The sequence below is a fragment of the Pongo abelii genome, chromosome 6 (assembly GCF_028885655.2).
Source record: "Pongo abelii isolate AG06213 chromosome 6, NHGRI_mPonAbe1-v2.0_pri, whole genome shotgun sequence".
In the NCBI taxonomy this organism is placed as follows: Eukaryota; Metazoa; Chordata; class Mammalia; order Primates; family Hominidae; genus Pongo; species Pongo abelii.
The window spans coordinates 80,315,194-80,334,391 of NC_071991.2; the positions used below are offsets into that span (position 1 = coordinate 80,315,194).

General features: G+C 38.4%; 1 protein-coding gene across 2 annotated transcripts in view; it reads right to left on the bottom strand.

Moving 5' to 3' along the window:
* Window positions 1–19,198, bottom strand: part of DYNC1I1 (dynein cytoplasmic 1 intermediate chain 1) — a 317,152-nt gene that overhangs the window by 89,425 nt on the left and 208,529 nt on the right. For both annotated transcript variants that reach the window (XM_024249962.3, XM_009242996.4), the window contains one exon: window positions 13,068–13,193. In XM_024249962.3, the coding sequence (XP_024105730.1) occupies window positions 13,068–13,193 (126 nt within the window). The remainder of the gene's footprint in view (window positions 1–13,067; window positions 13,194–19,198) is intronic.

Below are 19,198 nucleotides of genomic sequence, written 5' to 3' on the forward strand. Positions count from 1 at the left end.
TAATATTTTGCCATCTTATATTTAATAGCATAATATATTGCTATTTAACTTTCAAATATATATATATTTTTTTTTTGCTTTTTTTTTTTTCTTTTATTGTAATTATTATTATTATTATTATTATTATTATACTTTAGGTTTTATGGTACATGTGCCCAATGTGCAGTAAGTTACATATGTATACATGTGCCATGCTGGTGCACTGCACCCACCAACTCGTCATCTAGCATTAGGTATATCTCCCAATGTTATCCCTCCCCCCTCCCCCCAACCCACAATTTTAAATCAAGTATTTGAAGCAGTTTCATGACCCTCTGAGCAGAAAATACACCTAAGAAAAATGCAGAAAGTCTCCTAAAGGGTTAATTGTTTCAAGGTGGAGAATATACTTAAATTCAAAATTCCTCATGAAAACCAGCCTTCTCTTTAGGTTTTTGCAAATAACAGCAATTGGTGGCTAATATTCTTAACCTTTAGTCAGTTTTCTGTTGATGAGAAATCAGAATCAGGGATTATTACTTTTCCAAAGAATGTTTAGACATCCTAGTGACATGATCACTATATGAAATATAATTCAAATTATCTCAGTTTAAACACCGACTTTGACAGTTAGTAAAATCATTTAATTTTCTACTATGGAAACTATTTTAATAATTTTAACCACTTTTTAGATTATATCAATTCTTTGAGATGAAGTACGACAGAGAAATGAAAATAATCTGTAAATCGAGCTCTATTGCAAAAAATGATTTTCATTCTTCAGTAGGGGTATTAATGGATAACCTTTCAAGTGCCTTTTTTTTGTATTTCTCTTCTTCCTCTACCTCTCCTTTCTTATACAGCTCAAAGAAAATCTAGCTCATGAAAGCAGACTCTAGTTAATGATCCCCTTCCCTCTGCTCTCTCCCATTCTCTTTCATTCACATTCCCAACTTTGCATCTCTCTTCTCATTTTCCTTTTTTCTTTCCGGGGAATGACCACCTCAAAGGATTAATTCAGAACAGGCAGCAGAAAATGGTAACAAGAGTGGGCAATTCAGGATGTGGATTCAGAATCAGGAGGTATTTTAAAGGAGGAGAGTTACTCAAATTAAACATATGTTAAGAATATGGGTTTGTTGTTCATGGCATACCTGCTGCCTGTGATCCCACCCTCGTCAGATCAGCCTTCAAGGGCAGAGCATTCTCAAGTGGAATAATAAATACAGTGGTTGGAGGGTATATGGGTCTCAGCAGCTCTGACATCACCGTAGGAACACAGGTGGTACTGACCTAGCTTAACCAGAGAAATGGATCGTGGCCCCTCAGGCTCAGAGCCAGTGAGAATTCAGGCTCCAAATAAACAGGCTTTGGGCATATATAAATTCTAATATAGGTCTTGGCATTTATAATATGCTTTACTTCAACTGATATTGTCTGTTTCTCAAGGCGTCATCTTTCTTACTTCGATACATGTGAACTAGGCAGTAAAAATCCACTAGCCTTCTTTTAAAAATGCTGTACAGAGGCTTAGAGTGTTTTTTCGCTGGGTTGATCTGCCATCAACCTAAGGATATGGCAAATTGTGTTATGTAGGTAACAATGAAAAGCCTTGCCCTACCTCTACACTTTCATTTCTCCTGATGTATCATATTTTGCAGCTCTTTGCTATCTCTGAATTTTGCACCCAAACATTATTGATATGAACTAGTCACACATACAGCTCACCAAGGGTTTTCATCAGGAACTATGTAGAATATAAAACAGAAACTATATTATTTACTTTCCCATTTCTATCCTCCCTTGCTTTTGAAGAGTTTTGAGGTGGAGAACAGTCATGTAATATATTTATGGCTTGAATTCATTCCAAGATTCAACACTGTTGGATCCCTCAGGATAAGTATCCGTGATACAGACATTGTTTAAGAATTCGTAAAGGTTTTTGAGAAAAAATATTTTAAATTTAGTTTTGGAATAATACAGGTCTGAGAGGCTCACAGAGCCCATTTCCCATTTATTTTGACATTATTCCTGTAACACAAGTACTAGCTAACTAGTGAAATTTTAACAGAATAATAAAGGGTAATTTTTTTCTCTTTGCACGGTGTATGAAAAAAAGAGTACTTGCTGACTAAAAGAATAATGTGAAAAAATAAATAGTTTCTAAGTCCTTCAATCTTTGTATTTGCTTTTGTTTTGCATTTTTTATTGATATATCATAGTTGTACATATTTTGGGGGTACATGTGATATTTTGATACATGTACACAATGTGTAATGATCGAATCACAGTAGTATCAGTTTAGAGATATGATACACCAACAACCAAATATTCTTAACTCTTCATTAAAGCAGGCAGGTCCCAGATGTTTAATTACAAGTTTGAGTTATAACATAGCATTGGTGTTCTGTTTCACTTCTGTAACAATGTCCCAAATAAGAAGCTGTCATATCAGAGGACCTGATATAGTGAAAATTCCTATTTACACAAAGGACAGTTTGGAGACTGTGATGATTTGTTTTTCAAAAAGAATCATTTAATTATCCTGATCTTCTTTAGTAAATCATATCTGATTTGAGAATTGGCCTTCTCTGTCCATGTTGTCCAAATTTGTGATGTTTTACAGAGCTTGGCTCAAAATCCCTCATACAAAGGGAAGAACACATTGGAATGTTCTAAAGGCAGGAAATTTACGTAAAGCAGTTTTCAATATAGAGAAGTGATAATCCAGTGAAATCCTGTTCTGAAAATTAGCCAAATACTCACAAATTTGACAAAGCACACAAGAGAAGATGCAATAAAACATGTAAGGGTCATCATGAGGAGTGTGACTGGGGAGGGGGAGAAAGGCTCAGGTGGGGTTTTCTGTCCTCTGAGCACCTGCTCCAAAAGTGAAGTCTTTTCAACAACTTTTGTGGTGATAGGTTGGCATGGTGTCATTTATGCCTGTGATGAAGTGCCTGGATTCTCTTGAATGCTCGCATATTCCCCTGCCAAGTCATCATCCATTCCCATTTATTTAAAAAATTGATTATTAGATGAAACAACAAAATATATCTCCCGTTACACATATTAAGTGGGGATATATGCAGAACTGTTGATCAGTTGTTAAGGTTGGCTAACACATTTTCTCCATGGTTAAAACAAAATGAAATCTACAGTTGAAATACTCATGAATCCACACAAATTCCTGTGACAGGGACTTTCCTACTCTTCCTGCTCCCCCCTTGTTTTCTTCACGCACATGTGTCCGTGCTGCCAGAGAAGCACATTTACTTTGATAGTGGAGCTCCTTTAGCCATTAAAAGCTAGAGTTCTACTTTTTATATTTGGAAAAATGCTCAAAATGTGTTACTTTCAGTGGGAAGTAAATACTGGGCCACTTTGAGAGTCAAGCCCTTCAAAGCCTAGCAACGGTGTTTTGAAAACTTCTGATTCTATTTTTGTAGAATCTTTGTCCCATATTTTCCCTGTGTGGATTCTCTGAGAGGCTTTGAGTCCTTGAGTGAGCATTCTTCCAGTGGCAATTTTAACATATCTGCCGAATGTTTTCATTTATGCTGCTGGTAGGATACACAATAATATACATCATTAAATTAATACTGTTCCCATACAGCAGTTCTTTTCCAGGAGTTGTTTGCTGGCTGTCCAGCTGTGGGATCAGAGGATGGGATACTGTTGATTTTAGACATAAGGAAGGGGACAGTGGGAGCTGAGCTTTTAGTGATGAAGCCTTTTAGGGTCCTGGGGGAACTACTATACATCTTGTGTCAGAAAACACAATATGCAACATCACTGTTCACAAAGAGCGCCCACCCAAGATGAAAAATCACTGATAAGGCAAAATAATTTACTAAAATGTGGGCTGGGAGCACTCTCTTTTAGAAAGTGTCTAGGAGGGAAAGCTAAATAAGCCAAAGGAAAAATTTGTGTGTAAGCTGCTTATCTGCTATTATTAGCAAGGTGAAGGGATCCTGGCAACATTTTGTGGTCTTTAAGGACATTTTGGCTTCTCTTGGCATGATGCTCTGGAATTATTTTTTCCATTTTTTTCATGCTGTCTCTGTAACACAACCTCTTTACAGAATATATCTCAGGAAATGACAATTGGCTGTCGAATCCCATACAAACTGATTGGATATGACAGCTTAAAGGAAGAAATATTCTGCAGAGAAGAAAGTTTTTACTCATACTCTTATATTTTAATCCTCTTTTTACTTTTTCTTGGTTAATTTTATTATTTCAATTAGATAATTTAAAAATCAACACATCACATACCAATCTCTCCTAAGAGCAATCATAAGATTTGATGATTTTTCTGATAGACAGGATAGGGTTTCAAATTTGCATTATTTTATCTACTGAATTAACTATGAATTCTAAACCAAACTAATGCTGCCATGTGTTTTTAAACATCTCTAATCTAAACCATCTGGAGAGGCATGGTTTTGCAAAGGCATCCCTTTCAGGACACTGTGGATTTTGTCACTGCTTGAGGTTTTGGCAAACCATCAATGTTACTATAATTCTCTTTGGTGAAATATAGCTTTTGACTAGGATTTGAGAGTCTTGGTTGTGTGTGTGTGTGTGTGTGTGTGTGTGCATGCATTTATGTGAGCATGAGCACTTGGGTACAATTTTTTGCTCCTGTTTTCTTTGGTTTTCAGAAGACCATATTTATCATGAACATTTTAAAGAAATAAAGATTTTAATTCGATTTCAACTGCTCAACATAACACTAGACAAAGTTATTGAAGAAGCAAAGATGTAATGCTGCATAACATAACTTATTGTTCATAGGTGCTGGAAATACTTTTTTAAAAACTCAAAAGGAAAAAAACATACCGGCTTTAGAGAACAAAAAACAGTGAAGTTATAAAATCATTATGGATACAATAATTTGTAGCATATAAGGCATAAACTCAATATATTTTCAAGGAGATTAGAGTAAAAAATTAACGAAGATAAATCTTTCACCTAATAAAAGCAACATCTTGTTCAATTCTTTGGCAAATAATGAACATACCATTTAAAAATAAACAATCAGAAAAACGGAAAAAGCAAAGTATAGACTATTTGTTACAATAAAGGTTAGAAAACTTCCCTGGGAAGTAAAGATAATTATATTTGTAGAAATTCTCTACAATAGTAAATGTTTTCAAATAATTCCAAAAATTAAGTTTTGCTCAAAGTCACTGTCTAAAATGTATTAAAATAAGAATGTGACTCTTGGAGAATATGAGTCTCTGTATTTATTAATAACACAGTGTGTTCAAAAAGCCCCATTCATCCAACAATATTAGGCAACTTAAAGACACACACAAATCAGAAAGTGTGGACCTAGTTTGCAGAGGGAGAAAAAGCTATATTTTTAAAAAATAGATGGTCTGGAGTCTAGAAGTGGTTCCATCCCTAGAATATAAACAAGACAAAGCAATGTACAAGTATCCCTCTCGGGGGTGGTAGTGGCCTCTGTCCACTCTTGGTGGGTACTCATCTGGCCTGGGGCAACCACAGCCCACTCCTGCTCTGTACTGGTTCCTTTCCTGAAAGGACGGCCCCCATGCACATATCTCTGAGGGAGGGTGTTGCCCTTCTGAGACTTCTCTTTCCTTTCAGACCACCTGGTATTCTTTTAAACCTGCTCTTGCCTATATGAAAATGTTGTAGGATAAAGAAAATGCATAATCTCATAGTCCAGAGAATGGAAGCCCTACCAAAGGGGTCCTTGGGTCATACATGTCTCTAAGAGGGATAGCTCTTAACAGATATGCTAAACTGGTATTAAATGAAAGTAGAAAACATTGGTCAGCCCCATCATCCTTATTCTTGCTTCATAGCCTACAGAGTGTGTTAAGCACGGCAAATGGCCAGATAGTCTCTAAATAATTCTTTGTAGCCATGTGAGCTACGTAGGTACAAGAGGGTTCATTTATGAAGCCGGGGCATGGGGCCATCAGTGTGAATAGTCTAGCCAAGGAAGCCAATGCATCTGTACCTCGCAAGTGGCAAAAGCACAATAACAGGATGATATTCAAGCCATACACACAGTATAACCTTATGGGTTATTAAAATGCTGAGCTCAGCTGGGTGCAATGGCTCACGCTTGTAATCCCAGCATTTTGGAAGTCTGAGGCAGGAGGATCACAAGGTCAGGAGATCAAGACCAGCCTGGCCAACATGGTGAAATCCTGTCTCTACCAAAAAATACAAAACTTAGCTGGGTGTGGCGGTATGCACCTGTAATCCCAGCTACTTGGGAGGCTGAGGCAGGAGAATCACTTGAACCTGGGAGTCTGAGGTTGCAGTGAGCCGAGATCATGCTGCTGTACTCCAGCCTCATGACAGAGTAAGATTCTGTCTCAAAAAAAAAAACAAAAAACAAAAAACAAAAACAAAAAAAACCAAAACCAAAAAAAAAAAAAATGCTGAGCTTCTTTTGTACTCATTGGTAAGATGCCCTTCTCTACCTGCCCCCAGCACTCTCCTGTTGCCTGAATGAATTGGTACCTCCCTGGAGAACCCCTCAGTCACAACCCCCCATTCAGCAACTAAGGACGGAGGTCACATGCATGCTATTTGGACAATACACAAAGATTGCTACATATTTTTGAATTTCATTCTTGTATATTCAACAATAATTATTGCTGACACTCACTGGGTACTTACTATGGGCCTGTCACTAAATACATCACATTTATTTATTTCTTATAGTCTCATAACAACCATTTGACTTGCTCAAGGTCACAGAGCTTCTAAGTGGTAGAATCCAAATTATAATTCCAGGCTGTGTGGCCTTATAGCTCACTCTTAACCACTATGTACTTAACTTCCTCCAAGAACTCAGAAAATATCTCATCATCATTTAGTTAGGAAACAAATGGTTAAATAGTTAGGATGAGAGAACTTTGGAATTGTCTCAGTTTCCCTCTATCAACTGGCATTTTAATATAAAGAACACACATATAAATTTGACCAATGTGAACAGGGCCCAGGCAATAGAAATAATTGAGAGGAGCCAGTCAGGTGATGGAAAATTAAGCATGGTTGGGATTGGGGAAAACCGAAGGGCTCTTGTGGAGAGGGTCTCACCTCCAGCCTATCATTGCTGTGAGGGCCTGGCCATGGTGGGTACCTCCAAAATAATTGTTGAATGAATGAACAAATGAATGGGTCAATGAATGAATCTAAGTTAGGCAAAATTTCTTCAGGAATATATCCTACCAAGAAAAATAAAAATGTCAAGGTTTAAGCTTCTTCCCACACGACTATCATGCAATAATAGTAAAACAAACAGATGTAAAGAGAATACTTTTATCATTTCAAAGCAAGTTCACCAATTACTATGGACTGAATTGTACTTCCCCCACCATGACCGAATTCATATGTTGAAGCCCTCACCCTCAATGTGACTGTATTTGGAAATAGGGACTAGAAGGAGGTAATGAAAGTTATGAGGTCATAACGGTAGGGGCCTGATAGGATAGGATTAGTGTCGTTATAAGAGACATCAGAGAGCTCACTGTCTCCATCCACCGTGTGAAGACACAGCAAGACAGTGGCCATCTGCAAGCCAAGAAGAGAGCTCTCACAGATTACATTATGTGTAAGGCTATACACACAGTATAACCTTACCGGTTATTAAAATACTGATCTCATTTTAGCTCAGTATTTGCTGCCTCCTTGACTGTGGACTTCTCAGACTCCAAAACAGTGAAAAATAAATTTCTGTTGTTTATAAACCGCCCAGTCAATGTTATTTTGTTGTAGCAGCCTGAGCAGACTAATATAACTATATTGTTTCTATTTTCCTCATTATAATCTTAAGAGGTAGCTAGAATCCCATCCATATTCAACCCAGAGCCCTCAGAACACCCATCTTCCTGAGACCAAGGCTTCTCTCACCTCAGTGAATGGCTGGAGGTGGGTGGGTATTGAAGGGAAGGGAGGGACGTGCTCATATTGCAATCTGGCTCTCACTGCACAGCATCCATAATTCCCAGGATACTTCCTGAATGAAGCACACTGGAGAAAGCCTGGTTCAGATGGTTGTAGCACAGTGGATGGGGAGAGAAGGGAAGGGCATTTAGGGAAATGGATAGAATCAGCAGTGCTGGAGTTCTGTGTTGACAATATGTGTGCACATTAATGGGATGTAGCAAATGCTAATAAGAGGCTAGTTTCTGTAATGATATGAAACTTTAGCTTGATCACTTGCAATGTGACATGGCAAGACAAATAAAATGATTTTAAAACAACTTGTTTAAAGGTGTATTCTCATGGCATCCTCTTCATCAAATAGTTCACTTGGTCCCTCGCATACTCCATGAGGTATAGAAATAATCTCCTTCATTGCTGTTTTCAGATGAGGAATCACCTAGAACAAGATCTCTTTGCTAGAATCCAGCTGATAATTCTAACTTCCCTAGACGTATCCCAATGATCACTTCTGCTTCTCCATGAGTCGCTTTTTGGAGAAGACTCTAGAGGAGGGTAGATAAAGAATGAAAGCTGGAGAGGCAGGTTTTCTGCTTCCAGCTTCCTGGGCAAAGCAAAATGAAATTCCTCCTGTTTGATTTAATAAGAATCAGTGTCTAGCTAATCGGATCGGTCATTCTCAATTGGCAGAAAAGAAGTGTTCTGGGATGTCTGCATTTCATTTCGCCATGTACGTTGATATTCCTTTATGCCTTTTCCGAAAGGCACAAAGTAGCAATGTTGTGGCACTATTTCTCTGGTCTGATCCATGTAAGTTGTATCTTTTACGTAAGAGTTTAATTTTATCTTTATGTCAAAAGTAAGTTTAAATTTTCCATGATTTTATTCTTCAAAATGTGTATGATAATCAATGTAACACTGGTTGAGTTTTCCTCTTCTGTTTTCCCATCCTGAGGCACTTTGAGTATCACATTTGAAAACTGTTTGGGTCTCACTCTGGTTTTCATATTCTTAGCCATGGAGTTTATTTGGTGATTATAAAGCACCTACTATGTGCTTTCATTTTGAATCCCAGGAATTCATGCTAAATATGAAGCAGTAATTGTCAAAGAACTTTCTATTCTTTTATCTCTTTCTCTTTTTTGACCTGTAATAACCACTTCTTAGCCTAGCCAACAGAAAAGCTTAGAAGATGCCCTTTTCTTTTTATCAGCTGGACCATAAGCAAGTTACTCTTCTTTTCATTTAAAAAAATAAATAAAAATCCTTAAGGCGATTCTAACACTTCTTTGGTCAAAATATACTTTACAAAATTAATGTCAATTAATTTATATCTTTGTGTCCACAGCTGTTTTGTAGATTTGGATTATAGACCACAATCTGGGTTGGGGGAGGGACAAAAATTGATGCAGGAAGAAATGAGGTTTATTGAAATAAACTTTACAATTGAACTAGAGACTAGAGAAAGTCTTCTTTGCATGGGATCAGGAAACACAACAATAAAGCCCCATGACTCACCCAGGGTCACTCAGCAGTGTGGTCAGCTAGGAATGGAACTCCAAGTCCTAACTTTCTGTCCCTGTCCTAACCACAAGCCCACACTCCCTCCTCTGTTACCATCACTCTTCACAGGTGGAACTCTCTTTGAGGTTAGCAGGAACCTCATACAGAATCAAACACTGGGCAGCTGAGGCTATGTGCAGCAATGACATCTGTACCCTTTATAGAATCTTAATGGGAAGCGAAGCCCATGTAGGAATAAAGACTGAGGGCTTTAAACACTGACACAAATGAGGTTAGCTGATATTATCCCACTTCACATTCTGCTTTGCCCTGAAATAGTGAGGGTTTCAGGTCATTGTCAGATCCCCCTCTAAAAGAGATTGCCAAGAACAAAGAAACCAAATCAGGAAAAAGTAAAAGTAAAAATAAAAACCCCTGACCAAGCTAAGACTCTAAACATAGCTTTTCCATTTACCTCAATGCAGATAATTCTAAGGTATATATTTCTGATTCTATTTGTTCCATTTAAAAGAGAAAGACCACACCAGGGTAAGCAATGCAGGGTGGTCAGACACATAATCTAATGACAGCGTGTGGAAGCCACTACAGAAGACAGCAGGAGCACTGCCAGAGTGTGTTATGGGGCTGAGTGGCTGATTTCTATGCAGGGTCCACCAATATTTTCCAAGAATAGACAGCTTTTATTGAAATAAAAATAGAAAATGCAGGACCAGAGATCACACTAAAAATTCAGTTTAGTAAAGACACAAAAACTGCCCATGACAGTATAAGATACTTTTTGGCCTTGCTATCCAAAACAGAGAGAAATGAAACTTTATACTAAAATCTTTTTATGAGTAGGCTAGAAGCTTGTCAGTCTTTACAAAACACCACGGAGCTGATGTCTGTTTCTTGTGCATTTGCTTTCCACTGACTGAAACAATGCTTCTCTGATCCATTAGTTTTATTTACAATTATACACTTTTAAAAAATATGAAGAATCAGCAGAGATCAGCAGGAAATGAATAGCTAATGCAATTACTCCAAAATTATAAAAGTACCTTCATCATAAGGTACTCTTGCTACTCTCTACCTCTGCCCTTTTTCTAAGTAATAAATTGTTTAATTTTGAAATTATCAGAACATCACAGGAGAATGTGGAAGCACATTCAAATGACCTGATTTCCCTGAGTTAGTGTCTAGAAAGGACCAGTTGTAATAAATAAGATTTAGCAAAGATCAGATAGGACATAGAAGAAAAGTTATAGGTCAGTGAGTGAGGGCTTTGGTTTTTCCACATATATATTTTAATTCTGTGGGATCTCTAAATTTCCATTTAGGGTTAGAAGGTGGTAAAGAACCACGTCTAGAACCATGTCTAATCAATACCTTATAAGGGTACGTGGCCAAAAATATACCTTGAATGGGCTGTACAGCTTTTGCTATCAAGTCCCATGTCTGCCCACATTTTTAGAATGCAGCCTGGGTGATGGCACGATGTATGAATAAGCCTCAGTTCCAGGATTGGCTCTACTGTTCACTAGCTGGGTAACCTCTAAAGTATAAAATCTCTCAACTGGAAAAAGAGAATAATAACATTTTTCCTACCTTCCTGTTGTACAATCAATGAGATCATGAAGGCAGAAGTGTTGGGAAAATTTAAAATACAGAAACACGTAGATATTGCTACAGGTATTACACTTTCGTACAAAGGTAACCAAATTGCCTTCATTATGTTATCCATCTACCTAACCTCCATCACTATTTCATCTAGGACTTCCCCGGCTGCTGAAAGTTTCCTGATTTGGTCTCCCAACAGTTCAGAAATACTAAATATCATAGCAATTTTGTTTTTCTTTGGCAGCCAGTGATATTTACCTGACCTTTATCCCAACTTCATGAGTATCACTTGTATCAAAGTGCTGACTACAAGTTTTTGGAATCAACTATTCTACTCAGCATCTTTTGGTAACTCTGGTATGACTACCTTGTTACTATATTTAGGGTACCTCTTGCTTTTTTTTAAAATCACGAGTATATTTTCTTCTCAATGACATATATTGGATCATTAAGGGCGAAACTAAAAAAAAAATGTTTGTTGGAGAAATGTTTAGTCTATGATCCCAAAGATACACACACACACACAAGAACACCCTTTTCAATTAATACTAGTATTAACTATTGTCATGTGATAAAACAAGTAATTTACAGTTGATTCCAAAAACCTGTAGTAAGTTAATATAATTAAAATTTAAAAATCATGATAAAGATCATACATATTGATTATAATAATGTATTGTTCGATTTTTAAAATCTAAGATATACTTTCTGTAATATCAAAATAATTTAAAAGGCACTGTTTTTCAAAAATGTGCTTCTCTTTATTTCTTAATCCTTACAGTATTTTCCCAGGAATTCGGCAAACCTTGTAAAACTGAACAAAATTAGGATTTTGTGCTTCTATGTTTACAGAAGGAGCATATCAAGCTGACTTGCAAATCTTAAAAAAGAAATGAAAAAGAAAGAACTGTTCTTATTTCAAAGGCTCAGAAAATAAAGGTTATTTACCATACAGACCTAGACTTCTTGTTGTTTTTGAGATAGCAAATTAGAAAAACATGGCCAAAGTTAGAGGTTACTCAATCAGGTTGAGGCTGGGACTCTATTCCAGCAGCTCCTATTCCCCAAATTATATCTGATAATGCTCTAAAGTCTAAACATATTTTAGTTCAAAAAGATACTTGGCTCTTAGATAGAAAATGGCACTAAGCTTCCAAAAATCAACAGGTTTACTCACCCTCTTCAAATGACGTATTTGTATTCAGAGTAATCTGCCACTCAATACCTCTGAATTGTAACATTTGAGGAACTGCAATTTTGAGCTGAAATGTTTGTTTTTCATTTGCCTGTGCATAATCACAGGATAGGAGCATTAATAAAGGGGTTGGTGTATTGGCCTATGCTGAGGCCTATTATTTAGGCAGAGTCATGGCAACAGAGCAATGCTGAACGTGTACAAGGGTACCATAATTTCAGCCTGTATTGTGTCAAGGGGAAGAGAAGACGTGTCCGCAGAGAGAAGGAATGAAAAATACGAACATATTTGAAATTATCTCTGCATTTTCAAACCAGAAACAGCATCTATATTTCCCAGCAACTCAAGAAATACGAGTGGTAAGTCTTGCCCCATGCCAGCTACAAAAGTATTATCTGTTAAGTAGTATGGCGCCCATAAACTTAAAATCAGCAAAATCCATTGAACTGCATTTCCAAGAGAGTAGGAGACTTGAAATGGTAGTGCTCTGAGGATGTCCACGTGGGTGGGCAAGCATATGTTGCTTTTAAGCAGAGGAAGTGGTACACCACGATTTCTTCATAAGTGCGAGGTCTTTATAAACTCATGTTCATGGGGGCTGTTTTAAATAGAAAGAAAATGACACACAGTCCCCAACCAAGCTTCCTAACTGTTTGGGGAGGGTTGCCACTTTCCCAAAACATTAGGTTACTGTGGGGGAATTTTCCAAAATTGTCAACAATTTCATTTTTAAACTGAGTTCTTCCTCTCAGCATAAGACAGATGCAATACAGCACAAACTATATTTGGTCTAGCAGGAGATGTAAGTTATTTTTACTACGCTGACTCCTACCTGACAGTGGAAGACGTATTCTGGTGTGGTTTTCTTAAACTTCATGTTCCAAACCAAGGCCACTCCATCTGGTTCATGGGGAGCATCTTCATTGTTGTTGTAAGAAGCCACCATCAACTCAGGGTACTAAATGGAAGAGGTCACAAGGATGAATTATGCTACGATGACAACACAAGGAAAACTTTGTTATTCCTACATACACGTGGTATACTACGTAGTGTAAACGGTGCTTTCTGTTATGTTGTGGCACACCTACTATCAGCTTACTGCTGCAACCTCCTGCAATCTTGTTTCTGCCTCCAACACTCTGTATGCTCTTGTCATGCTGACCGGTAACTATCAAACTACAAACACTGCTGTACCTCTCCGTATTATTTGACAGTTTGTGCTACTCCCTTCCTCTCCTGTATTTGGCTTCCATTACATCTTTCTGTCCTGATTTTCTTCCCTGACTTCTCTTTTCAGTTCCTGAAGGTTCTCCTTCAATTACATATACTCCAAGGAGGGCTGTTCTCCCTGAGTAAGTTCATGTACTCCAGTGGCTTTAATAAGCTTAACATGCTGGTAATTTTCAAATCTATATCTCTAGGCTTAATTTCTCTCTGAGATGCAGATCTTTATATCTGGCTGCCTACTGGGGATTGCTCAGGGCTGTCCATAGACCCATCAATTGCAACACATAGAAAAATGAGCTCATTGACTTCCACACGAAACCTATTGCTCCTCCATGTTCCCTATTTTAGGGTCTTGCACTAACATTCGCCTGGCCCAGGCCAGCCATTCTACATTTTTTTTAAATTTATTTATTTATTTTTTGAGATGGAGTCTCACTCTGTTGCCCAGGCAGGAGTGCAGTGGTGTGATCTCGGCTCACTACAAGCTCCGCCTCCAGGGTTCATGCCATTCTCCTGCCTCAGCCTCCTGAGTAGCTGGGACTACAGGTGCCCGCCACCACACCCAGGTAATTTTTTGTATTTTTAGTAGAGATGGGTTTCATCATGTTAGCCAGGATGGTCTTGATCTCCTGACCTCGTTATCCACCAGCCTCAGCCTCCCAAAGTGCTGGGATTATAGGCATGAGCCACCGCGCCCGGCCCATTTATTTTTACTTCTTTCTCTCTCTCACTCCCATACACTAAATTTCCCTAATTCCTCAATACCTTTCAAATGAATATTTTCTTTCTATCTTTAAGGTCAGAGCTTGCTAAATTAATTTCTTATCTGGCTGAAGGCAACAGCTTCATAAATGGCTTCCTATACTGACCTACTCCATTCTCCATCCTTTATCCGGAAGACTTTACAAAATATATATTTGGCTAAGTCATTCCTCAGCTTAAAATACTTTAACGGCTCATCATTGCTTTTAAGGCAAAATACAGGTCACAGAGGATCCTTAATAATCTGTCATTTTTTGCCTTTCCTGCTTACTCTCCTACAACCTTCCCTCTTTCTCCCCACCTCCCACACCCTATGACCCAGCCTCACTGGACTAGTTTTGAGGCACACAGGTACATATCTGTACCTATGAGTCTCATACTCACTCTCACGGGGATGACTCTTCTGTGTTGTTTACATCATTAACTCATCCTTTAAGACTCAACACAGGCATCAAGTCCTCCAGACAATCCTGACTTAACCAACCACTTCCTTCCTTGCCTATTATCAGCTCCTTTAGTATTATGTGTCTGCCCTGTCAATTAAAGCACTTGTCAAATGCATTATAATTTTTTTTCTACACCTGTGTCTTTCACTAGATTGTAAGCTCTTTGAGAGTAGGGACTGGTTTTTGTTGACCTCTGAATCCAGGGTCAATTCCTAGCATATAATAAACTTGCGCCAAAATTTCTTTAATTATTTAAAATTTTTAATTTTAGTAATTCTGTGCTCAATAGAAAGGCTTTATATATCATCCTTTGTTGTCAAACAATGCTAATAATTAAAGGCTTAAATGCAAGAAACATAACCAGTAAAATAACAAGAAGGACTCTATAGTGATTCTAGGTATTAGAAAGACCTACTCACCCTACATAAACTCTGTCCTGTTATTAAACTCTGTCCTGTTATTGTTATTAAATAAACTGAGGATAAATCTCATAGGAAGTACTTATGAGTTAGGACACATTTCATGAAAATGTCATTCCTACATAGGAGTCTCAAAAGGCAGCCCTATTAAAAGTAGTATCAGGATTATAGCAGATCGTATCACGCTCTTCTTATAATTTAATTTTTTCCTTCTTTTTCATTATTCTATACATATATTTAATGGAAGATTGCCTTTATGAATTTGAACACAGATCTTTTTTTTTCTTTTAAAAATAACTACCTCTAAGTCTTATTCATTCTTCCAGCAGCCTCAACTAAAGAAAGCTGCAGAGAGTTACAATGTGCTGGTTGTGCAGAGGAAGTATAAGCACACAGTGATACACATGTATGTGGCCACCAGGGGAAGTAATCATTCTTTATTAAAAAACGCTCCTCAGCAGATGAATCAAAGGCCTATTAAGAAAGGCCTTTGATTCAAAGCCCATTCAAAGAAACTAACATCCAGATAAACACAGAAGTCTCCAGACTGTCCATCTGAAGTTTAACTATGTCATATGTGAAAAGGCAACTCTATAAACATCAACACCACTACCACAGGGGCTAAGGAGCAGCCAGATGTTTCTGCAATAATATCACCCAGCTGGGTCTCATTGTTGGCACCCACTTGCAGCTTTTCTTTTTCCATTTAAAAATATTTAAAATTATTTAGCTTTAAAATTCCTTTAGAAAACAGGGAGTGCTTTAGTAAAATTACCAGTGAAATGCCATTGGCATAATTTCTATAACTGAGATCATAAGGCCTAAAGATATTGATTTAAATTTTATCTCACGCAAGTTTTTGGGATTTCAAGGTGCCCTCTAGTATGTCTTTTTCCACTGTTTGTTTGAACAGGACTAGTCATATTTTCTTTTTCCAATAAGAAATCTCTAAACAATTATTTAATCTTAAATGTTGTTCAAAGTTATGTTTTTAAAGAGAATGTAAAGAATTATGAAATTCTTGATCATTTGGTTACTCATAGAGCTGAATTATCCAATATTTACCCTAGGAGAATTTTACCTGGAAATTACCAGATATGTTCTCAAGCCCATTTTTTTCTAACAAATAAATGAAACCTAGTTGGGGCACAGTGGCTGAGGCCGGCAGAGGTTGAGGCCTCCAATGCAGAGGTTGAGGCCGGCAGATCACTTGAGGTCAGGAGTTCAAGACCAGCCTTACCAACATGGTGAAACACCTTCTCTACTAAAAACACAAAAATTAGCCAGGTGTGGTTGTGTGTGCCTGTAATCCCAGCTACTTGGGAGGCTGAGGCAGGAGAATCACTTGAACTCAGGAGGTGAAGGTTGCAGTGAGCTGAGAGTGCACCACTGCACTCCAGTCTGGGTGACACAGTAAGACTCCGTCAAAAAAAAAAAAAAGAACCTAGCATTTACTGGAGAGGAAGAGGAAGGAGCCATCTGTTTTAAGTGCCTGTTATGTACCAGACACTGATACGTTAATTCATTTGGTCCTCATAACCCTCTAAGGTAGGCAATGGTTTACTCATTTCCACAGACAAAGAAACCCAGAGTCCTGGGTTAAATAACATATTCCATGCTATGTTGCTAATAAGTGATAAAGCAAGAACCCCACTTAAAGTCTGTTGGGCTTCAAAAGCCTTGTCCTTTCCTGTCCGCTGTGGCATGCCTCAAGTGTTCCCTATAAATATGTAAGGCACCATGACAGGTAAAATATGTGACATGAATGCCCTGAATAATAGGCTCTTCTCTATAGGAACTTATAATTAGGTGGAGGGAGGTAAGACACGTGTAGAAATAACTACAAGACAGATACAAAAGCAGACCATGACAAGTGCTAAGACAGATGCAGAAGCAAGGTTCTGTAGAAGCATGGGGCCAGGTATGCTGGCTCATGCCTGTAATCCCGGCACTTTGGGAGGCCGAGAAGGGTGGATCACCTGAGGTCAGGAGTTCAAGACCAGCCTGGCTAACATGGTGAAACCCCGTCTCTACTAAAAATACAAAAATTAACCATCCATGGTGGCTTGCTCCTGTAATCCCAGCTACTCGGGATGGGGAGGCACGAGAACACTTGAACCCAGAAGGCAGAGGTTGCAGTAAGGGGAGATCATGCCACTGCACTCCAGCTAGGGTGACAGAGTGAGACTCCATCTCAAAATAAATAAATAAATAAGCATGGAAGCTGGTGTGGGGTGTGGCAGGAAGAGAAATTGAAAGGGATTTCTCAGAAGAAATGAGACCTTGAGCCTTGTCAAGTGGGTAGGTTATTAGGACAGATGACAGCAGGGACAAGAGTCCAAAGAGGGGTGCAGGAGACCCCTCTTGGTATCCGCCTGGTTCATGTGAATCTCTCTCTTTGGAGATTACCCCAGTAAACAGAAGCCTAATTTCCCAGGGATAATTAATTAATTGCAGGGTTGATACTTGACCGAGCTGAGCCAAAGGCGTTCTCTAACCAGAATATGGTAAACTTTGAACTGAGACACGGGACCCGCAAGCTGGCAAAGGGGTCCGGATAAGGACAGCAGCCTATTGGTGAGATCCCTCAAGCTGCCCAGATTCCTACTATTTCTAAGTTTTAGTTCTTCATCTTTTTCATGAATTCCCTAACTACTATAATGGCTCCCCAGTAAATTCCTCTGTCTACTTAACCTAGCCAAAGGTGAAGTCTTTTTGACCAATACAGTGAAGAAGAATAGACATCAGATCCAAGAAGAAGACTACATCAGGTTGTAGTATTAATATGTGGCTAGGAGGCAGGCTATATCAAGCTGTATAAAAGAAGAAAGGCCTGGAAATGCCTCAGGGCATCATCATGGAAGTTACTGAACACAGGCTAATGATTTTAGATTTTATTCTGGGGGACAATAGGAGTCATACTTTGCAACTAATGATAATACTGCTACTGCTCTTCTCACTACTATGTGACATTTATCAAGTACTTCTTATGCACCAGACACTTTAAAAATTATTAGTCCTTTATTTTTATTTTATTTTATTTTAAAGACAGGGTCTTCATCTGTCTCCCAGCCTTGAATGCAGTGATGAGATCTTAGCTCACTGCAACCTCTGCCTCCAGGCTCAAGCAATCCTCCCACCTCAGCCTCCCGCATAGCTGGGGCTACAGGCATGCACCACCATGCCTGGCCAATTTTTGTATTTTTTGTAGAGATGGGGTTTTGCCATGTTGCCCAGGCTGGCCTTGAACTCCTGGGCTCAAGTGATCCTCCTGCCGTGACCTCCCAAAGTGTTGGGATTACAGGTGTGAGCCACTGCGTCCAGCCAAATTATCATTCCTTTATATGCATTAATTCATTTAACACTCACAATAAGCGTGTGAGCTAGGTATTACTATCATCATTTCATGAATGAAGAAACTTAAGCCAAGAGAAGTTAGGCAATTTGCCCAAGTTGATACAGAGTGTATAAGTAATCTTTACAAAGATTAATCTGGTAAAAGTACTTATACTGACTTAACCTTATAGAGACTGATGGTAGGGAGACCAGTAAGACACTGTTTCCTAACATAAGCAAGAAGTAGAGGGCATGACATAAAGTAGGTGTCAAATCCATGTTCGTGGATTTGCACTGATGTCAATAGTAATCTTTTTGCTGTTGTAAATTTGATTGGATTTAGCAACTAACTGAGCTGCCAAAGATTACTCAGGCTTGCATCCTGGATGACTGCAGGAGTGGAAGATGCAATTTACATGTGAGAGGAGTGAGTATACACGGTGGGAGTAAGACCGTGAGTCTGATTCTGCACACATCTGAAAACTGTCACGTGGTATGTGATAGTATTATTGACTGACTGTGCTAAATAATGTTCAATGGGTGACAAAGTTGACATAATCCTCCAGCTTCCCAGATTTCTTCCAAGAAATGATGTTTGATGATATTTTGTAAATATTTCAAAGTTAAAGTGTTCTGGTTTAAGAAGCCCAGGAGATCAAAGCAAAGCTATGCTGAAACCTTATAATTTCTTCCTTTTTCTCCTCTCAGTTCTATTCTGTTACATTCAGGAAATCATCCTAGACACACATGCCACCACTGCACACCAAGACTGT